The sequence below is a fragment of the Pan troglodytes genome, chromosome 6 (assembly GCF_028858775.2).
Source record: "Pan troglodytes isolate AG18354 chromosome 6, NHGRI_mPanTro3-v2.0_pri, whole genome shotgun sequence".
Taxonomy (NCBI): Eukaryota; Metazoa; Chordata; class Mammalia; order Primates; family Hominidae; genus Pan; species Pan troglodytes.
In genome coordinates, this window is record NC_072404.2 from 82,347,393 (window position 1) to 82,374,262 (window position 26,870).

Sequence of the window (26,870 nt, forward strand, 5' to 3'; positions counted from 1 at the left end):
GCCCCAGTGAGGGAGAAGGTGCTAAAGAGGAGGTTAGGATGAGTCATGCTCCCAGCCAAGACTGAGGGCAGGCACCGGGTTTGGGGCACGGACAGGGAGAGTGGATGAGGCTCCGGCAGTACACGGCCTCCGGCTTCCTGGACGCCTATCTCCGCTCTACCCATCTGGCCCCCAATCACCGACACCGGGGGGCAACTACCCAGTTTCCAAATGTACAGAAGGGGAAACTGAGGCCCAGGAAGTCAGCGCCTGGCTCAAGGTCACAGAGCCGGGCAGGCGCCCGGCGGCCACTGGGACCCGGGGCTGCGGCTTCCCCAGCCGCTCTTTCTTCCGAGACTGGATAAAGGGTGGCCCCAGGGCGAGGCCCGGGTGGTGGACAGAGCACGCGGATGGAGGCCGACGCGGGGTGGGCAGTGCCTGGGAGTCCTTCGCGGGGGGACGTGGGGGGAGGAAAAAGGGTCCAGGGGCCCCCAGACCCGCAGGAGGGCAGCTCGCCGGGGGCCGGGGAGGGGGATCCCAGGCGGGAGGGGGACAGGGAGGGGCCTGCGGGCTTCGTAAGGACGAGCTCATCCCGGAGGAGGCAGGGGCGCGGCCTCCTGGCAGACCCGGCCCCCTCCCGTGCCCCACGCTGCCCCGGGCACCCCCTCCAGGCCCTCGCCCCACACCCCGCGGCCCGCGCACCTTCCTCTCCCATACGTTCTTCCCTCCAGGTGCAACAAAGTAGCGTCAACCTCATGCACTCGACGGGGGGCGGGGCCCGGCGGGGCTGGGGCTGGGGGCGGCCGGGCCCGCGAGCTCGCCCACCGCCGCCGGCCCGGGGAGGCGGGGGCGGAGGGCGCGGGCCGGGCCGGGCCGGGCCGGGGGCGCCTCTCGGACACCGGCGGGGAAACCGGCTCGGCGCCGCGGCGGCTTGGGGAGCGAGCGGAGGGGCGGACCGAGGCGGGGCCTGTGAGCTGCGGCACGGGGGCGGGGCGCGGGCGGCCGGCGGCGGGAAACGGCCCTGCGCGGCCCCGCCCCCACCAGAAAACCCCGCCCCCACACCCAAGGCCACGCCTCTAGAGGCCACGCCCCGCTGCGGCCCGGCCTGGGGGCGCCGCGAGCCGGCGCGGCGCGCCCCGCCCCTCCCCGCCCCTTCCGCCCTTCATTCATTCTTCTTTCTCCCAGCGACAGGTCTCGGCTGGGAGCTGCGAGGCCCAGCTGTCTCGAAGGGCCGCTAGCTCTGCTGGGGCAGGCCAGGAGGATGTAGGAGCCTAGAGAAGGGGCCTCCGCTTCCCTGCGTGAGGCCCCCACAGACCCAAACCAGCTGCAGCCGGGAACTCGGATCAGAGCTGGAGAGGCCCTGTGGACCCCCAGGACACTGGTGGTCGCCTTGGGGAGGGGAGGGAGGCGGGCCGGGTTTTGTCCCTCTCTCTGAGGCCTGCATTGAGGCCAGGCTGGGCCCGGGGAAGGTGACGGTCTGCGTCTCAGGCCTCGCGAATGAGCAGCACCAGAGAAAGGAGCGAGCCCCTGCCAGGCGGTGACAGGTGTACTCTTCTCAGTGCCGATTACCTGGAGCTGGGGCTGCCCTGCCCAGGGTCCTGGAGGGAGCACGGGTTTGGGCTGAGTCAAGCGTCCAAAGGAATTGGGTGGTCCAGTCCAGCACTGATGGTGGAACGCCCTGCCTAGATGTGGACAATTCTAGAATGCTGGACATGGGCAGGAAGCAACCCTGTCCCCCCTAGGTCTACCTTCCACGTCATCCCTCTGCCCAGGAAGCAGTGACCGGAGTGGAGCCACGTGCCCACGTGAACCCAGTGAACAAGAGGCAGCGCTAGCCCAGCTCCAACTCTAGTCATCATGTTTGTGGGGAGAGGTCTAGGCATGTCTGCAAAGTGGGGGGCACTCACCCCTGGGTGCAAAACAATTACGTGGGGTGGGAAGAAAATACTAGATTTTTTTTTTCTTTTTTTAGATTCAGTCTCGCTCTGTTGCCTAGGCTGGAGTGCAGTGGCGGGATCTCGGCTCACCGCAGTCTCCACCTCCCAGGTTCAAGCAATTCTCCCACCTTAGCCTCCCGAGTAGCTGATATTACAGGCATGCACCACCATGACCGACTAATTTTTGTATTTTTAGTAGAGACGGGGTTTCACCATGTTGACCAGGCTGGTCCTGAACTCCTGACCTCAGGTGATCCACCCTCCTTGGCTTCCCAAAGTGCTGGGATTACAGGTGTGAGCCACCACGCCTGGCTGGAATTTTTAATTTCTCATGAGAAAGAAGGCTGGGCACAGTGGCTCACACCTATAATCCCAGCACTTTGGGAGGCCAAGGTGGGAGCATCACGTGGGGCCAGGAATTGGAGATCAGCTTAGGCAATGAAGTGAAACCCTGCCTCTTCTAACTTTTTTTTTTTTTGAGACGGAGTTTCACTCTTGTTGCCCAGGCTGGAGTGCAATGGTGCGATCTCAGCTCACAGCAACCTCCGCCTCCCGGGTTCAAGCCATTCTCCTGCCTCAGCCTCTGGAATAGCTGGGATTATAGGCATGCGCCACCATGCCCGGCTAATTTTGTATTTTTAATAGAGACGGGGTTTCTCCATGTTGGTCAGGCTGGTCTCGAATTCCGGACCTCAGGTGATCCACCCACCTTGGCCTCCCAAAGTGCTGGGATTACAGGCGTGAGCCACCACGCCCAGACTTTTTTTTTTTTTTCAATTAGCCATGCATGGTGGCTCATGCCTGTCGTTCCAGTTACTTGGGAGGCTGAGGTGGGAGGATACTTGACCTCAGGAGGTTGAGGCTGCAGTGAGCTATGATTGCACCATTGCACTCTAGCCTGGGTGACAGAGACCCTGTCAAAAAAGATGGGGAGGGAAAAAAAGGGGAAGGAAAGAGAGGGGAATGAGAGCCTTGTAACTTGGCTGTAGGGCATATACCAGGCAGGACCCTGGCTGGAAACAGAAAGTGCCACTTAGTGGGGCTAACTGGGGAGAGTTTGATAAAGGGGATGTTTACAATGCACTGGGGAGGGGGGATTAAAGGAGACCAGTAAGGACTGGCACAGTTGGAGGGGTGGCAGCAGTTACCAGCCCAGGGTAAGGGGGCATAGAGGGGGTCCCTGGAGGAGAGGCCTGCCTGAGAGGAGCTGTGCAAGAGGGGTCCCCAGTTCTGGGGGACTCATGGGGAAGAGGGCCCAGAAGGGCTATTCTGATCTGACTCCCCTGCTCTTCTTATTCTTCCATTGCCTCCCGTTAACCAATCCCGTCTGGATGCAGCGGGCAGGGCCATGTTGATGCTGTGCCCACAGTGCAGGGCAGAGAAGTACACAGTGGCCTGGAGGGGCTGTGAGCCTGAGCCAGCTTGGTTGAGTGATGTTATCCAGTTTTGACTAAATTAACCCTCACAGAATGGACTCATAGTTGAAAACAATTCCTGCAAAGAAAGCACAGATTGGGCCTGGCGCGGTGGCTCACGCCTGTAATCCCAGCACTTTGAGAGGCTGAGGCGGGTGGATCGTGAGGTCAGGAGATCGAGACCATCCTGGCCAACATGGTGAAACCCCGTCTCTACTAAAAATACAAAAATTAGCTGGGCATGGTGGTACGTGCCTGCAATCCCAGCTACTTGGGAGGCTGAGGCAGGAAAATCGCTTGAATCAGGGAGTTGGAGGTTGCGGTGAGCCGAGATTGCGCCACTGCACCCCAGCCTGGTGACAGAGCAAGACTCCATCTCAAAAAAAAAAAAAAGAAAGCACAGATTGAAGATGATGCAGACTGGGTGCAGAGGCTTATACCTGTAATCCCAGCACTTTGGGAGGCTGAACCGGGAGGATCGCTTGAGGTCAGGAGTTCAAGACCAGCCTGGGCAACATAGTGAGACCCCCTCACATCTCTTCGGAAAAAAAAAATTATCTGGGAGTGGTGGTGTGCATCTGTAGTCACAGCTACTCAGGAGGCTGAGACGGGAGGATCGCTTGAGTCCAGGATTTGGAGGCTCTAGTGAGCTCTGATCGTGCCACTGTACAGCCTGTCTCAAACAAATAAACAAACAAAAAAAAGAAGATGCTAACACACCCAGATGAGCGAAAAGATGGAGCTGGCACTTCCACACCCTGTAGGAGCTCCTTGTCAGCCACAGTTCCAGGTGAAACATCAGATCTGACATATTCAGTTACATTGCTCATGCAAGATTTTTTTTGCTGAAAGCAAAAAGGATTTTTGCTTTTTATTTGTATTTATTTATTTATTTATTTATTTTGAGATGGAGGTTTGCTCTTCTTTCCCAGGCTGGAGTGCAGTGGCACGATCCCAGCTCATTGCAATCTCCACCTCCTGGGTTCAAGCAATTCTCCTGCCTCAGCCTCCCAAGTAGCTGGGATTACAGGTGTGCACCACCATGCCTGGCTAATTTTTTGTATTTTTAGTAGAGATGGGGTTTCACCAGGTTGGCCAGACTGGTCTCGAACTCCTGACCTCAGGCGATTCGCCCACCTAGGCCTCCCAAAGTGCTGGGATTATAGATGTGAGCCATCTCGCCTGGCTGCAAAAAGGATTTTTGGACTTTTTTTTTTTTTTTTTTTTTTTTTTATGAGAGACAGGGTCTCACTCTGTCACACAGGGTGGAATGCAGTGGCACGATTGTAGCTCACTGCAGCCTCAAACTCCTGAGCTCAAGTGATCCTCCCACCTCAGACTTCTAGGTAGGTGGGCCCACAGGCACACACCGCCACGTCTGGCTAATTTTTATCTTTTGTAGAGATGGGGGGCGGGGGTCTTACCATGTTGCCCAGGCTAGTCTCGAACTCCTGTGCTCAATTGATCCTTTCCACTTTGTGTTTCCAAAGTGCTGGGATTATAGGCATGAGCCACTGAGTCCGGCCTGATAAAAGTTTTTTGTTTTGTTTTTGTTTTTTTGAGATGGAGTCTCGCCCTGTTGCCCAAGCTGGACTGCAGTGGCGCTAACTCGGCTCACTGCAACCTCTGCCTCCTGGATTCAAGTGATTCTCTTGCCTCAGCCTCCCGAGTAGCTGGGATTACAGGTGCCTGCCACCACGCCTGGCTAATTTTTGTATTTTTAGTAGAGATAGGGTTTCACCATGTTGGCCAGGCTGGTCTTGAACTCCTGACCTCAAGTGATCATCCCACCTCGGCCTCTTAAAGTGCTGGGATTACAGCGTGAGCCACCACTCCCGGCCAATAAAAGTTTTTTCTATGAGGAGTTGAGCGCCCCATGGGAATGGCTTACTCACTCTAGAGGTTAGAATTGCCCAGTTGCAAATTTGTGCCTGGCTGGACACAAGCCAGTGACAAGCAGGAGGCTCCTTGGGGATGCTGCTGTAACATGAGCCCAAGGCTGTTGTTGAAGGCAGGGCCAGAGCCTGAGCTGTCCTAGCATGCAAAGCAGGCTGGCGTCATGGGATCCCTGCTGTCAGACCGTGCCTGCTCACATCTCGCCCACTCTGCGTGAGCTCACTCAGATGCATGGCTTGGTGACTCCTCTGACCTCTCCTCGAACTGCAGACACAAGAACCCGAATGTCTATTTGGGATCTCCACTTGGATGGCAAATGGGACCTCATACTTAATGTGTCCAGGTCAGAGCTCATAATTTGTGCCCGGATAGTTCCTCCCCAGGTGTTTCTTATCTCAGTAAATGACACCACCATCATCCAGTAATTTAGGTTAAACTCACAGACATTTTTTTTTTTGAGACAAGATCTTCCTCTATCACCCAGGCTGGTGGGCAGTGGCACGATCAAAGCTCACTGCAGCCTTGACCTCCCAGGCTCAAGCGATCCTCCCATCTCAGCCTCCCTAGCTGCTGGAACTACAGGTGTACTATATGGCGTTACTGCTCCCATTCCCTCTCTTGACTCCCTGCCTCTGATCCATTGGCAAATCCTATTGGCTCTATATGTAAAATACATCCAGAATTCCAGCACTTCTCCCTCCTTCTTGGCCTAGTTAGGTATTTAGAGCAACAGCCTCCCAAGTCATGTCCCTATGCCCTGTCATCCTGCAGAGCCTCTGAACATGTGTGACATTCCTTTGCTTTCTAACCCTAAGGTCCCTGCTTCTGCGCTTATGGGACCTAGCCTCTGGCTACTACTTTGCCCTTATTTTTATTCTCCTGTCAGTTTTGTTAAAATCATGATGGTCAGTCATGGTAGCTCACACCTGTAATCCCAGCCATTTGAGAGGCCAAGGCAGGAGGATCCCTTGAGGCCAGAAATTTGAAACCAGCCTGGGCAACATAGCGAGACCTCATCTCTAAAAAAAAAAAAATTAGCCAGGTATGGTGGCATGTGACTGTAGTCCTAGCTACTTGGGAGGCTGAGGCAGGAGGATTGCTTGAGACCAAGTCTTGCTCTGTCGCCCAGGCTGGAGAGCAATGGTGCAATCTCGGCTCACTCCAACTTCTGCCTCCTGGGTTCAAGCAATTCTCCTGCCTCAGCCTCCTGAGTAGCTGGGATTACAGGCTCATGCTATCACACCCGGCTAATTTTTGTATTTTTAGTAGAAACGGGGTTTCACCATGTTGGCCAGGTTGGTCTTGAACTCCTGACCTCAGGTGATCCACCCGCCTCGGCCTCCCAAAGTGCTGGGATTACAGGCGTGAGCCACCGCGCCTGGCCCCTTTCTCTAATTAAAAAGAAGAAAAATCGTGGTGCACCTCTCTGCTGTTCTAACTTCCCAAGTACGTGGTTGTTACAGGGCTTTTGACTTGAGGCCAGGTCCATTAACCATCCTAAGTTAGGGTGATAACATTCCTTGTAACTCTCTCCTCCCGGGCTTTTTATCTTCATAGCACCGATTTACCTGGCATTAGAGTTATTACTTATTCACTGTACTATATCAGTTTCCCCTGGCTGCTATGACAAATTACCAGAAACTTGGTGGCTGAAAACAAGACATTTATTTTCTCACAGTTCTGGAGGCCAGAAGTCTGAAATCAGATTGTTGGAAATCAATCCTGAAATCAATCTGCTGTGTCTTCTTTCAGGCATTTTATAGTTTTGGGTCTTACATTTAGTTATTTAATCTGAGTTATTTTTTGTATATGGTGTAAGATAAGGATCGAACTTTTTTTGAGACAGGGTCTTGCTCTGTTGCCCATGGAGTGCAGTGGCATGATCTTGGCTCACCACAACCTCCGCCTCCCAGGTTCGAGCAATTCTCCTGCCTCAGCCTCCCAAGTAGCTAGGCTTACAGGTGCATGCCACCAGGCTCGGCTAATTTTTGTATTTTTAGTAGAGACGGGGTTTCACCATGTTGGACAGGCTGGTCTCACACTTGTGATCTCAGGTGATCCACCCGCCTCAGCCTCCCAAAATGCTGGGATTACAGGTGTGATCCACCGCGCCCGGCCCCCAGACTTTATTCTGAGACAGGGTCTCGCTCTGTCACCCAGGCTGGAGGGCAGTGGCATGATCTCAGCTCACTGCAACCTCTGCCTCCCTGGTTCAAGTGATTCTCCTGCCTCAGCCTCCTGAGTAGCTGGGATTACAGGCACCCACCACCGTGCCCAGCTAATTTTTGTGTTTTTAGTAGAGATGGGGTTTCACCATATTGGCCAGGCTGGTTTCGAATTCCTGATCTTGTGATTTACCTGCCTCGGCCTCCCAAAGTGCTGGGATTACAGGCATGAGCCACCGTGCCCGGCCACTTTATTCTTTTGTATGTGGATATCCAGTTTTCCCAACAAAATTTGGCTTTTTTGTTTTGTTTTTTGTTTTTTTAAAGAGAGATGGGATCTCTCTATGTTGCTCAGGGCGGTCTCGAACTCCTGGGCTCAAACAATCCTCCCACTTTGGCCTCCCAGAAGTGTGAGGATTACAGGCATGAGCCACTGTGTCTGGCCACTAACATTGCTTGTTGAAGAGACTATTCTTTCCCCACCGAATGGTCTTAGCATCTTGTCAAATATCATTTAATCATATACACGAGGCTTTATTAATATTTCTTGGCCATTATAAATATTCTGTTCTGTTGGTCTGTTTGTCTGTCATTATGCCAGTATCACACTGTTTGGGTTACTGTAACTTTGTAATATGTTTTGGCATCACAAATTGTGAGTCCTCCAACTTTGTTCTTCTTTCTCAAAATTGTTTTGGCTATTTGGAGTCCCTTGAGATTTCACATGAGGTTTAAGATGAAATTTTCTGTTTCTGCAAAAAATGCCATTGGAACTTTGATGGCAATTGTGTTGAAACCATAGATTGTTTTGAGTACTACAGGCCTCTTAACAGTTAAGTCTTACCATCCATGAACATGGATGTAAATTTTTATATTTACCTGTGTCTTCTTTAATTTAATTCAGCAGTGTTTTACAGTTTTCAGTGTACAAATCTTTCACTTCCTTGGTTAGGTTCATTTCTAGTATTTTATTCTTTTTGATGCTATTAGAAATGGAATTGTTTCCTTTTTTTCTTTTGAGTCTTGCTCTGTCCCCCAGGCTGGAGTGCAGTGGCGCGATCTTGGCTCACTGCAAGCTCCGCCTCCCGGGTTCACGCCATTCTCCTGCCTCAGCCTCACGAGTAGCTGGGACTACAGGTGCCCGCCACCATGCCCGGCTAATTTTTTTTGTATTTTTAGTAGAGATGGGTTTTCACCGTGTTAGCCAGGATGGTCTCAATCTCCTGACCTTGTGATCCGCCCGCCTCAGCCTCCCAAAGTGCTGGGATTACAGGCGTGAGTCACCGCGCCCGGCCTGGAATTGTTTTCTTAATTTCCTTTTTAGATTGTTCATTGTGAGGATGTGGAAACACAACTAATTTTGTGGGCATGTTCGATCTTTAGGAGTTTTTACATATAAGAGTCTGTTTCTTTCTTCTCAATTTGGATGTCTTTAATTTCTTTTTTTTTTTTTGCCTAGTTGTTCTGACTAGGACTTCCAATACTATGCTGAATAGAAGTGATAGGAGTAGGCATCCTTGTCTTATTCCTAATCTTAGAGGAAAATCTTTAAGTCCTTTTTATTTTTTTCGAGACAGGGTGTCACTCTGTTTTCCAGGCTAGAGTGCAGTGGCATGATCATGGCTCACTGCAGCCTCAACCTCCCAGTCTCAAGCAATTCTCCTGCCTCAGCCTCCTGAACAGCTGGGACTACAGGCATGTGCCACTATGCCCGGCTTATTTTTATATTTTCTTGTAGAGACAGGGCTTCGCTATGTTGCCCAGGCTGGTCTCGAACTTCTGGGCTCAAGAGATCTGCCTGCCTCAGCCTCCCAAAGTGCTGGGATTACAGGTGTGAGCCACCACTCAAGCTCACTCTTTCACCATTAAGTATGATGTTAGCTGTGGGCTTTCATCTATAGCCTTTATTAGGTTGAAGTGGTTTGCTTCTATTCCTAGTCTGTTGAATGTTTTTATCATGAAAGTTTATTGGATCTTGCTGCTTTTTCTGCTGCAATTGAGATGATCATGTAATTGTCTTTCATTCTGTTTATATGTTATATTTCACTGATTGATTTTCATATGTTGAAACATCCTAACATTTCAGGAAAAATTCCACTTGGTTATGGTGTATAATCCTTTTAATCTGCTATTGAATTTGGTTCGCTTGTATTTTGTTGAAGATTTTTGCATCAATGTTCATAAAGGATATTGGCCTATAGTTTGCTTTTCTTGTGTCTTTGGTATTAGAATAATGCTGGCCTCTTAGAAGGAGATTGGAAGTGTTCCCTCTACTTCAGTTTTCTGGAAGAGTTTCAGGAGGATTGGTGTTAATTTTTTAAATGTTTGTTAGAATTCTCCTGTGAAGCCATCTGGTCCTGGGTTTTTCTCTGTTGGGAGACTTTTTATTACTGATTTAATCTCCTTACTCACTATTGGTCTATGCTGATTTTCTATTTCTTCATGATTCAGTCTTGGCAGGCTGTGGCTTTCTAGGAACTTATCCATTTTATCTAGATTTTCCAGTTTTTTTTTTCCTCAGATAGGGTCTTACTCTGTCACCCAGATTGGAGTGCAGTGGCACAATCATAGCTCACTGCAGCCTTGACCTCCTGGCTTAAGTGATCCTCCTGCTTTGGCCTCCCAAAGTGTTGGGATGATAGGTGTGAGCCATTGTGCCCAGCCCCAGCTTCTCATAAGAATACCTATGTAGCATTTAGGGCCCAGCAGGATAATCTCCCTATCTCTCAAGATCCTTGACTTAATCACAACTACAAAGACCCTTTTTCCATGAGGTAACTCTTAGGGGTGGAACTGTGTCTCCTCAAAATTTATATCTTGAAGCATTTACTCCAATACTGCAGAATATGACTGTATTTGGAGATAGGGTCTTTAAAAATTTTTTTTTTCTGTTTTTTGAGACAGTCTTGCTCTGTTGCCCAGGCTGGAGTGCAGTGGCGCAATCTTGGCTCACTGCAACCTCTGCCTCCTGGGTTCAAGCGATTCACCTGCCTCAGTCCCCAGAGTAGCTGGGATTACAAGCATGCACCACCACACCCAGCTAATTTTTGTTGTTGTTGTTGGGGTTTTGCCATGTTAGCCAGGCTGGTCTTGAACTCCTGACCTCAAGTGATCTGCCTGCCTCGGCCTCCCAAAGTGCTGGGATTACAAGCACGAGCCACTGTGTCCAGGCTGTGTTATTCTTAAAGCAGTGCCCATCTTAGAGTTTACAGTCTGGTGTAGAGAGACAGAAAACAAAGAAGTAAAATATATTTTGTTTATGGTGACAGGTGCTCTGGAGTCAAAGAAGGCAGAGACAGGCTGGGCGCGGTGGTTCATGCCTGTAATCCCAGCACTTTGGTAGGCCAAGGAGGGTGGATCACCTGAGGTCAGGAGTTCAAGACCAGCCTGGCCAACATGGTCAAACCCTGTCTGTATAAAAATACAAAAAATATTTGCCAGGCATGATGGCGGGTGCCTGTAATCCGAGCTACTCAGGAGGCTGAGGTGGGAGAATTGCTTGAACCCGGGAAGTAGAGGTCGCAGTGAGGTGAGATTGTGCCATTGCACTCCAGCCTGGGCAACAGAGTGAGACTCCATCTCAAAAAACAAAACAAAACACAAAACGGAGGTAGAGCCAGGTGAGGGAGTGCTGAGCAGAGGAGGAGGGTGCAGCTTGCAATTTTATTTATGTTTTAAATAGAGATGGAGTCTCACTATGTTGCCCAGGCTGGTCTTGAACTCCTGGCCTCAAGTGATCCTCCCACCTCAGCCTCCCAAAGTGCTGGGATTATAGGCCCGGGCCACCGCATCCAGACCAATTTGCAATTTTAGAAAGGTGTCAGTGTAGGACACTCTGAGAAGGTGACACCTGAGTCAAGACCTGAAGCAGCTGAGTGAGCCAGAAACACAGATAGCTGATGAAAGGGCGTTTTGGGCAGAAGAGATAGCAGATGCCAAGGCTGGCAGTGGGGTGACCTGTTGCACTCAAGGAAAAGTAAGATGGCCAGGGCGACCGCATGGCTCGAATAGCAGAATGTGAGGTCAGGAGAGCTGCTGCCATGCAAGTAGGGGCTTCTTGGCCATAGAAAGGCCTCTGGCTTTGTCTCTGAGTGAGACAGGAACCACTGCAGGACTTTGAGTAGATGCATGACCCGAGTTGACTTATGCTTTGAAAGAATTGCTTTGGGCCAGATGTGGTGGCTCATACCTGTAATCCCAGCACTTTGGGAGGCAGAGGCAGGAGGATCGCTTGAGGCCAGGAGTTCGAAACCAGCCTGGCCAACATGGTGAAACCTTGTCTCTACTAAAAACACAAAAATTAGCCAGGCACGTTGGCACATGCCAGTAGTCCCAGCTACGCAGGAGGCTGAGGCAGGAGAATCTCTTGAACCCGGGAGGCAGAGGTTGAGTGAGCTGAGATCACGCCAATGTACTCCAGCCTGGGCAACAGAGTGAAACTCCATCTCAAAAAAAAAAAAAAAAAAAAAAAAAAGATTGCTTTGGTTGCTGAGTGGAGAGAAGGCCGAAGGGGAGCCAGGGGAGAACTAAGGGGTTCAGGGAGCTATTTCAGTAATTCAGGCAAGAGATACTGGGGATTGTGGCTTAGGCCTGAGACGTGGTAGGACTCTGGATATATTCTTTTTTTTTTAGACAGAGTTTCGCTCTTGTTGCCCAGGCTATAGCGCAATGGTGTGACCTTGGCTCACCGCAACCTCTGCCTCCCGTGTCCAAGTGATTCTCCTGCCTCAGCCTCCTGAGCAGCTAGGATTACAGGCATGCACCACCATGCCTGGCTAATTTTTTTGTATTTTTAGTAGAGACGGGGTTTCTCCATGTTGGTCAGGCTGGTCTCGAACTCCCGACCTCGGGTAATCTGCCCACTTCGGCCTCCCAAAGTGCTGGGATTACAGGTGTGAGCCAGTGTGCCTGGCCAACTCTGGATATATTTTGAAGGTGGTGCCGTATTATTTGCTGGTGAATCTGCTGTGGGGAGTGAGGGAAGAGCAGAGTCAGAGATGGTTCCAGAGTTGCAGGCCGGAACCTCTGGAAGAGTAGGGCTGCCCTTTACTGAGATGGGAAAGGCAGGGAGGGAAAACCACGCTACCTAGGCCATGTCTATGAGATTTCTAGGTAGAGATGTTAGAATTGGCCTTGGATGTGCAAGTCCTGGGCTCAGGGGAGCGGTCATGCTGGAGATGTCAATTGGAGAGTCACCAATGAATAGGTCGTATTAAATATTTAAAGCCACGAGCAACCAGCTGAGGTGGCTCACACCTGTAACCCCAACACTTTGGGAGGCCGAGGCCAGGAGTTTGAGAGCAGCCTGGGCAACATAGCAAGATTCTTTGTTTTTTTTTTTTGAGACAGAGTCTCGCTCTGTCGCCAGGCTGGAGTGCAATGGTACGGTCTTGGCTCACCGCAACCTCCGCCTCCTGGGTTCAAGTGATTCTCCTGCCTTGGCCTCCCAAGTAGATGGGATTACAGGCATGCACCTCCACACCCGGCTAATTTTTATATTTTTAGTAGAGATGAGGCTTCACCATGTTGGCCAGGCTGGTCTTGAACTCCTGACCTCATGATCCGCCCGCCTCAGCCTCCCAAAGTGCTGGGATTACAGGTATGAGCCACCACGCCTGGCTGCAACATAGCAAGATTCTATCTCTATAAAAAAATTTAAAAATTAGCTGGGCATGGTGGTATGTGCCTGTAGTTGGGAGGATTGCTCCAGCCTGGGAGTTTAAGGCTGCAGTGAGCTGTGATAGCACCACTGCACTCCAGCCTGGGCGAAAGACTGAGGCCCTGTCTCTGATAAATAAATAAAACCGCAAGCTATGAGAAACCAAGACAGGGAGTCCACAGGCCTGAATGCTGGGGCTTACTGACTTTTAGAGGCCAGAGACCTGAGGAAAAACCAGCAATGGATATTTTTGTTGAGTGAAGTAATGAATGGATGGATGGACTGGTGGGTGGATGGATGGGTGGATAGATGGATGGATGGATGGGTGGGTGGATAGATGGGTGGGTGGGTGGATGGGTGGAAGGAGACATGGATGGATGGAAGAATGGTTGGGTGGGTGGGTGGATGGGTGGGTTGATGGGTGGGTAGGTGGACAGATGGGTGGGTGGATGGGTGGATGGATGGATGGATGGATCTCCTTTGTCACCACTCTAGGGCAGGCTGTGTCACCCCTCCCTGGATTATTACAGCAACCCTCTTGTGCATCTCCTTGAACCACACCGCTCACCCCCTCCTGATCCATCCTCCATAAGTCCTCAGCACTGCCCTCTCCTACCAGACATCTAGTTGTCCTGTCCTCTGCCCGAAAGGCCTGACCCTCCTCTCTGTTCTATTCTTTGCCTGGTAAAATGTTTTTTGCCCTTTACTGTCCTCTGGGAAGCTCTCTCTGAGCATACCCTCCACCAGCTTTCTCTTTCCCACCCAGCTCCTTCTGGGATCGCAAGGATCCTCGTATGCAAACCCACATATGCTCCAGTCTGCATGGTGAGCCCCACCCACACTCCCCACGAACAGCTCTGTTGCCACATTTCTGGCTTAGAGGTGTGCACACTCAGCACGGGGCCCACTCTCAGGAGGATGGCACAGGCCTGAGGCTGAGTGAGCCCTGGAAGTGGGCTTGGTGGTTGGGGAAGGGAATTCCAGTATCTGGTATCCAGAGCGTGGTCTAGAGGTAGGGATGTAGGCTGCAGGTGAACACATTCCCGGGCCCCATGGATTTCTGGCCTCAAGGGGAGGAGGAAGGGCCAGAATGGGAATGGGTGCATCTGAGTAAGGGTGGAGCTGAACCTGCTGCTGGGTGTCACTTCTTAAACTTCTCAAGCCAAATGGCCTTACATGGCCACGCATGAGAGTGGGTCTTCCTCAGAGGGGACTGTTTCGGAGGAAAATGGTTACCTTTGACTGTCTTCTGCATTTTCTTAGGTCAGCCATCTTTCCTCTCTGTCTCTTTCTGTTTCTCTCTCTCTCTCTCGAGACAGGATCTTGCTGTCTCACCCAGGCTGGAGTGCAGTGGCGCAATCATAGCTCACTGCAGCCTCGAAATCCTGGGCTCAAGCGATCCTCCCACCTCAGCCTCCTGAGTAGCTGGGACCACAGGCATGCACCACCACCAATCTTGGGTAATTTTTTTTTTTTTTGTAGCTATGTGGTACAAAGTGATTCTCCACTGGACAGCTATGTTGTCCAGGTGGGTCTCAAACTCCTGGCCTCATTGTTAAAGTACAAGCCAAACTTGGAGAAAGATCGATGCCCCAGAAGCCAGCAGCAGGGGCTTTTGGTTGGGCAACCTCTCAAATACACTGTGGGTGGTGGAGGTTCCCTGAAGCAGAGCCCTTATCCCCATCCAGGCCAGCGAGTTGAAGGCAGATTAAATCATACGAAGGAAGCTAAGACACAGTTTCCTTTAAAGGTTTTTCATTTATTAGTCATTTCTGAAGCAGTTAATTCTCTTTTCTATTAAAAAAAAAATGGTGTGTTTCATCCAGAGTTATATCAGAGTGATTAAAATGATTTTTCTACTGGGGATACAGCTCCCCGGATCAGAAAAAAAAATTATCTTTTTTTGTTAAATGAACCACAAAAATAAAACCAAAAGAGAATATCAACAATCAAAAATAATCCCCAAATATCCAGGACAAAAAATAAAATATTTATTGATCTATCACAGCGAGACACAAAAAGATGGGCGGGGCAGGAGTGGGAACTGCTCTGAAGTTCAGTGGACCGAGGGAGGGATGGGGGGGTATACAGTACTGCATGTGGGGACACCCCGGGTGGGGAGGAGATGCCTGGCACCCCAGTCTGCACAGCCCCGCACGCCCTAGGGGAGTGTAGGATGGGGGTGGAGGCAGGGCACAGGCGGCCATGACAGGTCAACCAGGTTGATGGTGGGTGCACCCAGCCAGCTAGTGGTGCCGGGCGGTCAACTGGGGACATGGATGGATGGACGGATGGATGAATGGACGGATGGGCGGATGGATTCTACAAGGGCAAGGTGGCTATTCCCAGTGTGGGGTGGTTTTCCAACCCAAAAGCGCCCCAGATGTGGGGAACAGCGATCGGTGGGGAGGAGACGGCCAAGTGGACCCAGGAGAGGAGGGATGCTATGAGCGAATCCAGCTTTGAGGCTTCAGGTTCTTGGGTACCAACTGGATGGCAGCCAACGGTGGGTCCTGGTGGGCAGGGGGAGCTGGGACTGCCCAGGAAGTGTCTGCACCATCTTTAGAGGAGCCCCAGGGAGGGGGTTCCCCGAGGGGCCACCCTTCCCTCCTCCCTCCCCCCAGGAAGATAAGAGCACCAGCGTGTAGCACCAAGTTCCCCTGGAGATGGAGGCTGTGTGGAGGGGGAGCTCCTAGGTGGGAAGGGATGGGGTGGGGGGCCAGGACCACACGGCCCTTGCCTCTGAAGTAGGGGGCCTCCTGATCGGGGCACTTGGCCACTCCCCTCTTGTTTCCTTGCCCTGTGGATCTGCAAGGCCGCCCGGCCTGCCTGTTCCCTCCTGGGGTGGGGAGTCGGAGGGGCATGGGATGGGGTTACAAAGGGTTTACATTCTCCACCAAGCAGTAGCACCAACGTTGATGAGGTCGTGAGTCAGGGGTCCTAGGAAGCTCATTTTCTCTTCCGGCCACAAGCTTTCCCCAGGCAGGCCCCACCTGGACGGGAGGAGGTGCACATCACTGTGAGTCCGGCCCCTCTCAGTTTCGGCTCTAATCCCCGCCTGCTCTGACCCACTCGAATGGAGGCTCCAAGAAGCCAAGAGAAGCCAAGTCGTGGCCCCAGGCCAAACTCAGACCTGATCCATGCCATCAACTTCCACTGGACAGATGGGGCGGGAGAAGCCCCCAAGATATTACTTGGATGAAACCAACGCTCGCAGAAAAGGGGGCAGGTCATGGGGCCTGGCTGGGGAAGGACGGGGCCTGGCTGGGGAAGGACAGGGCCTGGCACTGGCTCCTGGCTCCACTGCTCCAAGAAGCCTTTCGGGGAAAGGCTAAGAGCAGCTCCATCAAGGAACATGGGATGAAGGGAGAGTCAGTGTCTGCAGGAGACGGCCCTCTCAGGGAGTTGGGTGGACCCATACATCTGAGAGGGCATCAGATAAGTAAATCAAGGCCCAGTAGAGGGAGAGAGGGTCTTATCCACATAGTGTCTGAGCTGGGACTCAAACCCAGGATTTCTACCCCCTCCTGGGAATAGTCTGATGGGTGAACCCTGTTTCAAGGCATCAGTCTGTGTTAGGTAAGGCACCATTGTCTAGTAGCGCGGCCCGGAGCAGTTCCTAACCCTGCTTGAGCCAGATATGGCTCCTTACCGCCACCTGGTGGCAGTGAGCAGAGAGAGGGGCAGGAACAGACATCTGCCTCTGAAGTTTTTTTTTTTTTTTTTTTTTTTTTTTTTTTTTTGAGACGCAATCGTCTTGCCCTGTCATCACCCAGGCTAGAGGGCAGTGGTGTAGTCTCAGCTCACTGCAACCTCCGCCTCCTGGGTTCAAGCAATTCTCCTGTCTCAGCCTCCAGAGTAGCTGGGATTACAGGCGTGCACCACCACACCTGGCTAATTTTTTTTTTTTTTTTTTTTTTGAGACGGAGTCTTGCTGTGCCGCCCAGGCTGGAGTGCAGTGGCGCAATCTCGGCTCACTGCAAGCTCCGCCTCCCGGGTTCACACCATGCTCCGCCTCCCGGGTTCACACCATTCTCCTGCGTGAGCCTCCCGAGTAGCTGAGACTACAGGTGCCCGCCACCATGCCCGGCTAATTTTTTGTATTTTTAGTAGAGACGGCCGGACGTGGTGGCTCACTCCTATAATCCCAGCACTTTGGGAGGCCGAGGCGGGCGGATCACGAGGTCAGGAGTTCGAGACCAGCCTGGCCAAAATGGTGAAACCCCGTCTCTACTAAAAATACAAAAATTAGCTGGGCACAGTGGTGTATGCCTGTAGTCCCAGCTACTTGGGAGGCTGAGGCAGAAGAATCGCTTGAACCTAGGAGGCAGAGGTTGCAGTGAGCCAAGATCGTGCCACTGCACTCCAGCCTGGGCAACAGAGCAAGACTCCGTCTCAAAAAAAAAAGAAGACTATAGTATTTTTAGTAGAGATGGGGTTTCACCGTGTCAGCCAGGATGGTCTCCATCTCCTGACCTCGTGATCCACCTGCCTTGGCCTCCCAAAGGGCTGGGATTACAGGCGTGAGCCACCACGCCCAGCTAATTTTAGTATTTTTAATAGAGACAGGGTTTCGCCATGTTGGCCAGGCTGGTCTTGAACTCCTGACCTCAGGTGATCTGCCCTCCTCAGCCTCCCAAAGTGCTGGGATTACAGGTGTGAGCCATCACACCTGGCCATGAACTGTGTTTTTAAAAAGCAAATGTTCCCTGTGTTTGTAAGAGGTCAGCAAGAAGGAGGGGAGGCTCTACATTCAGCTCGGGGTCCAGCCTCGTGTGACCTGAGGCTGTGGGGTCCACCCCTGGGTGCTGGCTCAGCCCTTCTGAGCAGGAGATGGCACAGGAGAGGAGGGAGGAGGTGGCTGCAGCTCCAGGGCAGGGCCCAGGGGCAGGGAGCCTGGCATACCTGGGAAAATGGGAGACAATCCGAAGCCAGGTCTTGCTGCCACTCCTGCAGGAGAGATTTCAGGTTGGTGGGTTGGTAGGGGTGGAAACTGACTCCAGCCTCATCACTTTCTGCCTGCACTGGCTCACCCAAGACCTCTGTCTGGGATCACCTCCTCTCTATCCCCCCCACTATATAATTTTTTATATTTTATTTTATTATTATTTTTTTGAGATGGGGTCTTGCTCTATTGCCCAGGCTGGAGTGCAGTGGTGCGATCTTGGCTCACTGCAACCTCCGCTTCCCAGGCTCCAGTGATTCTCCCACCTCAGCCTCCCGAGTAGCTGGGATTACAGGCGTCCACCACGTTTGGCTAATTTTTGCATTTTTTTTAGTAGGACAGGGTTTCACCATGTTGACCAGACTGGTCTCGAACTCCTGACCTCAAGTGATCCACCCACCTAGGCCTCCCAAAGTGCTGGGATTACAGGCGTGAGCCACCGCGCCCAGCCAATCCCCCTCACTACAGCCAGAGTGGCTTTCTCAACACAACATGCCGCCACCTAGCAACCAGGTGTGGCACCTCATGGCCTCAACCCTGAGCTCTGCCTGGCACTGTCCCCAACCTTATAGCTTGCCCGTTTGCCCAGTACATCTGCAATCCTAAAGTGCCCTCGCCAGCCCCAGTCTCCTGTCCTTGTGTGGACATGGGCTCTGGGAGTCCCCACTGCTAGATGGACAGGCCCCCTCTAGATCGGGACAGAGCTGAGGACTACATAGCAGAGCTGGCCACCCCTACCTCCAAGTGGGAACTGCCCGGCACCCCCTAGGACACCTCCAAGGCCAGCAGCACCTGAGAAGAGGCAGGTGGGGTCAGGATAAGACACCCCCATCGGGAAGAGGCCCTGATATCCCTGCTGGGTTCTGGGTTAAGGAATGTCCCAGACAAGATCTTCAGGGGTAGGGGGAGCCAGAGGGAGGCCTGAGCTGGGCTGGGGGAGGGCGGCGATGGGCATGGCAGGGGGTGCAGGCCACTGGCAGGAAGGCATCAGAGGGGAACTCACCGTATTTAGCTGCTTTAGCGGCTGCCGCTGGAGGTATACCTGGGGAGATGAGGCACATGACGGCTCAGGAATGCCAATGCCACCTGTCAGGCCCTGTCTTTTTATTTATTTATTTTTTCTTGAGGCAGAGTCTCACTCCTTCGCCTGGGCTGGAGTGCAGTGGCGCGATCCCGGCTCACTGCAACCTCCATCTCCTGGGTTCAAGCGGTTCTCCTGCCTCAGCCTCCTGAGCAGCTGGGATTACAGGCACCCACCACCACGCCTGGCTAATTTTTGTATTTTTAGTAGAGACAGGTTTCACCATGTTGGCCAGGCTGGTCTCGAACTCCTGACCTCAGGTGATCCACCTGCCTCAGCCTCCCAAAGTGCTGACATTACAGGTGTGAGCCACTGCGCCTGGCTAGGCCCTGTCTTCTTACCTACTCACCCTTTACCGTCTGCCCATGGACTCATCCTCCCAGTGTCTATCCCCCCATCTCTCCTTCATCTATCCAGGGTCTTGCTCTGTTGCCCAGGCTGGAATGCAGTGGCTCGATCACAGCTCACTGCAGCCCTGAACTCCCGGGTTCAAGTGATCTTCCTGCCTCAGCCTCCCAAGTAGCTGAAACTACAGGCACACACCACGCCCAGCTAATTTTTAAATATTTCGTAGAGGTGGTGGTGGTGGGGGGTCTTGCTACGTTGTCCAGGCTGGTCTTGAACTCCTGGCCTCAAGCAATCCACCTACCTAAGCCTCCCAAAGTGTTGGGATTACAGGCATGAGCCACCATGCCCGGCCCCAAAAGTCTTAATTGTTAAGCTCCTACTGTGTGTCTGGTCTTGTGGCACTCACAGGAAGAGCTGTGCAGGCTAGTTTACAGGGGGAGACACAATGACAGCCCAAGAAAGGGGGAAATGGCCACACAAGGTCGGCCACCATGGTGGAGACTTAGGGAAAGCAATTTCTCTCCAAGCTTTGATTTCTTTCTTGGAGAACTGGCATAACCATCATTCTCCTAATTTACTCCCACCGCAGTGGTCAGGTGGGTTGAAAGAGAGAGGAGAGGGGGAGGACTGGGACCCTGGCGGCAAGGGATAGCCCCAGCTCCCGCTTGTCACATTTCTTGTTTTTATTTTGTTTTGGGATGAGGTCTTGCTCTGTTGCCCAGGCTGGAGTGCAGCGGCGTGATCTTGGCTCACTGCAACTTCTGCCTCCTGGGTTCAAGTGATTCTCCTGTCTCAGGCTCCCGAGTAGCTGGGATTACAGGTGTGTGTCCCCATGCCCAGCTAATTTATATATATACATACATACATATATATATATATATATATTTTTTTTTTTTTTGAGACGGAGTCTCGCTCTGTTGCCCAGGCTGGAGTGCAGTGGCGCGATCTCGGCTCACTGCAAGCTCCGCCTCCCAGGTTCACGCCATTCTTCTGCCTCAGCCTCCCGAGTAGCTGGGACTACAGGCGTCTGCCACCATGCCCAGCTAATTTTTTGTATTTTTTAGTAGAGACGGGGTTTCACTGTGTTAGCCAGGATGGTCTTGATCTGACCTCGTGATCTGCCCACCTCGGCCTCCCAAAGTGCTGGGATCACAGGCGTGAGCCACCATGCCTGGCCTCTTTTCTTTTCTTTCTTTCTTTTTTTTTTTTTAGATGACAGGGTCTCACTCTGCTGCCCAAGCTGGAATGCAGTGGTACCATCTCAGCTCACTGCAGCCTCTGCCTCCTGGGCTCAAGCGATCCTCTGGCCTCAGCCTCCCAAGTACCTGGAAATACAGGTGCCCACCACCACGCCCGGCTTATTTTTGTATTTTTGGTAGAGATGAGGTTTCGCCATGTCACCCAGGCTGGTCTCAAACTCCTCACCTCAAGTGATCCGCCCACCTTGGCCTACTAGAGTGCTGGGATTGCAGGCGTGAGCCACCGCACCTGGCCAAGAGGACATCTTGAGCAAAGACGTGCCAGGGGTGGGAACGAAAGTCTCTGTCTCTGTCTCTGTCTCCATCTCTGTCTCGCATACACACACCACACACACTCACTGATTTCAGAACAACTCTCACCTGCAAGGCCCCCAACACCTGGAACTCCAAGCCCTCCGACTCCGAGTCCTCCGAGCCCAGCGGCTCCCACTAGGCCTGTGGAGACAGCTGAGCATTAGACTCCACTGGTCAGAAAGGTGGGACTGAAGCCTCGGCCTGTGGAGGGCGGAGGTGTCCTCTGGGGACACAGGTGGAGCCTGAGGTCTCCCCTGGCCTTCGATGGCACAGTGGAGCCAGGAGGTGTCTGGGGCAGGGACTCTGAGTCTACAGTGCCTGGTCAGAAGCTCCTCCCACACCCTGGGGGCCTGGGGGCCTGGGGGCCTGGCGGCAGCTCCCACCTCCACCCAGTGCTCACCAAACTGGGCGGCTTTGGCAGCAGCTTTGGCTGCGGCAGCGGCGGCGGCGGGTCCGGCTCCTGGGAACACAGACCGAGTTCAGGGAGGCACTCTGTATTGGTTAGATTCCCTCCCCACCCTGCCCCTCCTGGGGTTTCAACTCACCCACCACACCGCCTGGGATGCCTACTCCACCGAGAGCCCCGAGCCCTCCAAGGACCCCAGGCACTGCTGCTCCTGCGGGGAGAGGAGGGAAAATGAGTGTTCCATTTCTGAACGATGGGTCTCCCTGCCCCAGGGACACAAGGCAAGCAGACAGGTGGCAGGGGCCATGTGACACTGTGGAGGAGCAGTGGACAGGAAGTCCAGTCCATATTTTGTTTCATTTTGAGATGGGGTTTTGCTCTGTCACCCCGGCTGGAGTGCAGTGGTACAATCATAGTTCACTGCAACCTCCAACTCCTGGGCTCATGCGATCCTCCTGCCTTAGCCTCCCAAAGGTGTGAGCCACTGTGCCTGGCCTTAAAAGTTCTTTTGTAAGCCGGGTGCGGTGGCTCACACCTGTAATCCCAGCACTTTGGGAGGCTGAGGCTAGTGGATCACCTGAGGTCAGGAGTTTGAGAACAGCCTGGCCAACACGGTGAAACCCTGTCTCTACGAAAAATACAAAAATTAGCCAGGCGTGGTGGCGGGCGCCTGTAATCCCAGCTACTTGGAAGGCTGAGGCAGGAGAATCACTTGAACCCGGGAGATGGAGGCTGCAGGGAGCCGAGATCGTACCACTGCATTCCAGCCTGGGTGACAGAGCAAGACTCTGTCAAAACAAACAAACAAACAAACAAACAAACAACGGCAATAGTATCTACAGCAGGCACTTAACATTTTGAGTGCTTCACACTTAGCAGCCCATTTTTTATGCATTGCAGCAGGAAAGGTAGGCACTATTGTCATTCCCATTTTGCAGATGAGAACGCTGAGGCAGAGCAGAGGTTAAGCAGTGTGCTCAGGGCTTCAGGGACGGGAAGTGGCTGGGGAGCCTGCGCCCTTCGCGGCTCCACCACATGACGTCACTCTGTTTCCCTGGCAATGTCTGTTGACTCAGGCCTGCCAAGCAGTCAGCAGTGAGCAGGGGAGGAGGCCAGGGCCGCTGGGGGTCGGCGCTGAGGAAGCCAGGATTTTCCGAGGTAGAAACTGGCCCCAAGTGGAGCTGCCCGGCTGGTTGGTGGATCCCTGGGGGAGTCTTCCACCTCCCACCAACGCTGCTCACAGGAGGCCAGGAATTCAGGGGCTACAGACAGCGTGGGTCTGGCCAGGCGGGGCTGCCAGAGTGCCAAGTGCAGAGGCTGTGGGACTGCCACGTCCTCTGGGCTGGCTCGTGGTGGGAGCAGTCCTGCTGGCAGGACAGGAAGGCAGGCGGGGGCCCGGGGTGCCCAGATGAGGAATACCAGCTCCTTTGCTCGGGCCAGAGAGCTGGGGTGGAGGCAGAGACTGCCCAGACTCCTCATACCCACAGCAGGCCCAGTCCCTTCCTGGACACAGGGACCATGAAACTGTCAGGGTCAGGGCGAGCTTAGGGATGGTGGAATTGCCTCCTGGGGGGCAACTGGGATTTCAAGGGTGTTTTTGGTGGTCACAGGGGTTGAAGGCACCATAAGCATTTAGTGGGCAGGGGCCAGGTTTTTAAACTGTCATAAATGTGTCCTAGAAACTGCCTTTTTCTTTTTCTTTTCTTTTCTTTTTTTGAGATACAGTCTCGCTCTGTCGTCCAGGCCGGAGTGCAGTGGCGTGATCTCGGCTCACTGCAGCCTCCATCTCCTGGGTTCAAGCGATTCTCCTGCCTCAGCCTCCCGAGTAGCTGGGATTACAGGTGCCCGCCACCACACCTGGCTAATTTTTGTGTTTTTAGTAGAGATGGGTTTTCACCATATTGGTCAGGCTGGTCTGGAACTCCTGACCTCAGGTGATCCGCCCACCTCGGCCTCCCAAAGTGCTGGGATTACAGGTGCCCGCCACCACGCCTGGCTAATTTTTGAATTTTTAGTAGAGATGGGGTTTAACCATATTGTTCAGGCTGGTCTGGAACTCCTGACCTCAGGTGATCTGCCTGCCTCGGCCTCCCAAAGTGCTGGGATTACAGGTGTGAGCCACCACGCCCGGCCGAAACTGCCTTTTTCTATTGTGACCACCCCAGTCCTGTGCTGTCAGGGATGGTGTGGTGGCAAGGGAGCCACAAGTGGTTGTGGGGTGCACTCACCATATTTGGCTGCTTTAGCGGCAGCCAGGGCTCCAGGTACTGGGGAGAAAGAAAAGTTGGGGAGTGGTCAGGAGCCGAGCTCTGTGCCTGGGAGTTCTGCCGCCTCCTCTAGAGAGCCCTCCCTGACTTCCTTGGCCTCTATTGCTTCCTCAAAGCCCTGAAGCTGTACAGGCACAGAGCTTTAGGGCTAAACAGTGCCTCCACCTTCCGTCTGCCCCCTCCTTCTCTCCCCAGGCCTAGCATGGACTGCCTGAGGCTGGGCACAGAGTGGGGCTCAGTCACCAGCTGGTGAAGAACTGGAGTTCCTAGTGGTCCCCTGGGCACAGAGCACTGCTGAAGGGGAGCCAGGCTGATCTACCTGTTCCTTGCCTGGTTGGAGGGCAGGCTTTTTCTCAGTCTGGAGCCCTGCCACCCCTCTACTGAGGAGGCAGATACTCTGCAATTGGGCAGCCTGGGGTCCCTTGGCCTGGTCTGCCCTCCTCCGGCTATCTGTTACCCCGAGATGCTTAGGAGAACCTAACAAGGATTTTACTATGCACCCCTGGGTGGTGAGGGGGTGCTGGGGAGGTGCTGAGAGGAGGAGGGATCTCCTTCCCTGAGCTCAGGGGACAGGCTCCGCCTAACCCCCTCATCTGCACCTGCCCCGAAGCCAGGCACACCAGCACCAACTCCAAGTCCAGGAACACCAGCACCAACTCCAAGTCCAGGGACGCCGACACCAACTCCAAGTCCAGGGATGCCAGCACCAAGCCCAGCTGCAGCTCCTGCAGACAGAGGGCAGTGGTGGTGACAGCAGGCAGGGAGCATGCCCCTAAGGAGGTGTCCTGCCCAGGGAGCTGAGCCTAGTCCCAGAGGAAGGGGCCCAGATCCAAGCAGCGGCCTCCTCCCTGGCTGTTGCCCCTAACCAGCTCTGGGATCGTTGGGGAGAGGAGAGAAAGGTGGGCGAGGCACTCACGGAGCTGGGCTTTGGCAGCCACCTTGGCAGCGGATTTTGCTGCAGCTGAGGGAGGGAGAGAGAGGGGGATTAGAGATGGAGGCGGGGCCCATGGAGGCTTCGGGGGCCCCTCAGGCTCATTGACTCATGAAACTCACCTGCAACTCCACCAGGGCCAATGCCGGGAGCCACGCCAACGCCGGGAGCCACACCAACGCCGGGAGCCACACCAACACCAGGAGCCACACCAACTCCAGGAGCCACGCCAACTCCAGGAGCCACGCCAACGCCAGGAGCCACGCCGACACCAGGAGCCACACCAACTCCAGGAGCCACGCCGACACCAGGAACTAACCCTGCAAGATTGAGAAGAGCTGATCATTAACCAAGACCTGATCAAAGAGGACAGAAGCTTATGGAAAGAGGGCTGGAGCCTCGGCCCTGGCATAGATTTGCTGTGTGACCCTGGATCAGTTACTTTCCCTTGCTGGGCCTCAGCTTCCTCCTCCCTAGTATGAAGTGTGTGCAGGCTCAGGAGTTCATAACTTTGTTTTTTTGGAGACAGAGTCTCACTCTATCGCCCAGGCTGGAGTGCAATGGCGTGATCTCGACTCACTGCAACCACCACCTCCCGAGTTCAAGTGAGTCTCCTGCCTCAGCCTCCTGAGTAGCTGGGACTACAGGTGCGCACCACCATGCCCGGCTAATTTTTTTGTATTTTTAGTAGAGACAGGGTTTCACCATGTTGGCCAGGCTGGTCTTAAACTCCTGACCTTGGGTGATCCACCCGACTTGGCCTCCCAAAGTTCTGGGATTATAGTTGTGAGCTGCTGCATTTGGCCAGGAGTTCTTAACCTTTTCAGTGACAAGGACCCCTTGGAGATTTGAGGCTGATGGCGGCAGATTTACATTATATAAGGGACTTTGTAAGACAGAAAGGCTTTGGGTTCAAATCTCAGCTCAGCCACCATTTAGCTGTGCAACTGTAGGCAAGTTGCTTAAGCTCTGGGAACCTCAGTTTCCACATCTGTAAAATGGGAAAAATAAAATCAACTCTGTAAGATTTTTGTAGGCCAGGCACGTTGGCTCATGCCTGTCATCCCAGCACTTTGAGAGGCCAATGTGGGAGGATCGCATACAATTTTTCTTTTTTTTAAACTGGGCCTGGTGGTATGTAACTGTAGCCCCAGCTACTAGGGATACTAAGGGGGAATAATTGCTTAAGCTAGGAGTTTGAGGCCTGTGGCGAGCTATGACGGCATCACTGCACTCCAACCTGGGTGACAATGTGAGACCCCATCTCAAATAAATAAATAATAAAGATTGCTGTGTGTGAGAATTTGGGGCTCAGCAGACCTGCAGTTGAAATGCTCTCTGGCCTATTCAGTCCTAGAGATTCTGATCTGAACCTTTCAGCCCACAGGTCCCTAGGGCCAAGGCCTACAGACCCCATGCCCAGGGCCTGACATACAGTTGAGCTCTACAATTGGTGCTGCCACGATTTGCCATGTTCAGAAAAGTGTGGGCACCTGGGGCTGCCAGGGTGGCCCTCAAATGTAGCAAGAGATGGGGATCAAGAAGTACTGCAGGCCAGGTATGGTGGCTCACGCCTGTAATCCCAGGACTTTGGGAGGCAGAGGCAGGAGGATCGCTTTAGCCTAGGAGTTTGAGACGAGCCCGAGCAACATAGTGAGACCGCTGTCGCTACAAAAAAATTAAAAAATTAGCCAGGCATGGTGGTGGGCACCTGTGGTCTCAGCTCTTGGGGGGCGGAGGCAGGCAGACTGCTTGAGCCTGGGAGGTTGAGGCTGTAGTGAGCTATGATTGTGGCACTGTACCCCATCCTGGGTGACAGAGCTAGACCCTATCTCAAGAAAAAAGAAGGAGAAGGAGAAGAAAGAAGAAGGAGGAAAAGGAGGAGAAGAAAGACGGAAGAGAAGAGAAGAAGGAGGAGAAAGAAGAAGGAGCAGAGGAAGAAGAAGAAGAAGGAGAAAGAAGAAGAAGAAAGAAGGAGAAAAAGAGGAAGAAGAAGAAAGAAGAAGAAGGAGAAGAAAGGAGAAGCAGGAGGAGGAGGAAGAGGGAGGAGAAGGAAAAGAAGCAGGAGGAGAAGAAGAGGAAGGAGAAGAAGAATGAGAAGGAGGAGGAGGAGGGAGAAGGAGAAGGAGGAGGAGGAGAAGAAAGAAGAAGAAGAAGAAAGAGAAGCACAAGAAGAAGAAGGAGAAGGAGAAAGAGAAGGAGAAGGGGGAGAACTGGAGTCCCTCAAGGGGAGCTGGAGCTCAGCATGAGGTCAGGTCCCCAATAGCCTGGGAGGCACCAGGGGCTTT

At 53.1% G+C, this 26,870-nt stretch overlaps 2 protein-coding genes across 11 annotated transcripts in view; both read right to left on the minus strand.

Moving 5' to 3' along the window:
• The window catches only part of LIMK1 (LIM domain kinase 1), a 38,739-nt gene extending 37,815 nt beyond the window's left edge, over window positions 1–924 (minus strand). The window contains exon 1 of the mRNA XM_001148746.6: window positions 682–924. Within this exon, the coding sequence (XP_001148746.2) occupies window positions 682–736 (55 nt within the window). The 5' untranslated portion in view covers window positions 737–924. The remainder of the gene's footprint in view (window positions 1–681) is intronic.
• A 14,096-nt stretch (window positions 925–15,020) lies between these two features.
• ELN (elastin) overlaps window positions 15,021–26,870 on the minus strand; it is a 42,276-nt gene continuing 30,426 nt past the window's right edge. For 6 of the 10 annotated variants that reach the window (XM_054655787.2, XM_016957589.4, XM_016957591.4 and 3 more), the window contains 11 exons: window positions 24,705–24,902; window positions 24,568–24,612; window positions 24,251–24,376; window positions 23,613–23,651; window positions 21,524–21,595; window positions 21,379–21,438; window positions 21,045–21,119; window positions 19,000–19,038; window positions 18,735–18,788; window positions 17,957–18,001; window positions 15,021–16,044 (listed from right to left, as the gene is read on the minus strand). In XM_054655787.2, coding sequence (XP_054511762.1) covers window positions 16,001–16,044; window positions 17,957–18,001; window positions 18,735–18,788; window positions 19,000–19,038; window positions 21,045–21,119; window positions 21,379–21,438; window positions 21,524–21,595; window positions 23,613–23,651; window positions 24,251–24,376; window positions 24,568–24,612; window positions 24,705–24,902 — 797 coding nt within the window. In that variant the 3' untranslated portion in view covers window positions 15,021–16,000. The remainder of the gene's footprint in view (window positions 16,045–17,956; window positions 18,002–18,734; window positions 18,789–18,999; window positions 19,039–21,044; window positions 21,120–21,378; window positions 21,439–21,523; window positions 21,596–23,612; window positions 23,652–24,250; window positions 24,377–24,567; window positions 24,613–24,704; window positions 24,903–26,870) is intronic. The other 4 variants (XM_054655789.2, XM_054655788.2, XM_016957590.4 and 1 more) reach the window with 1 other exon arrangement.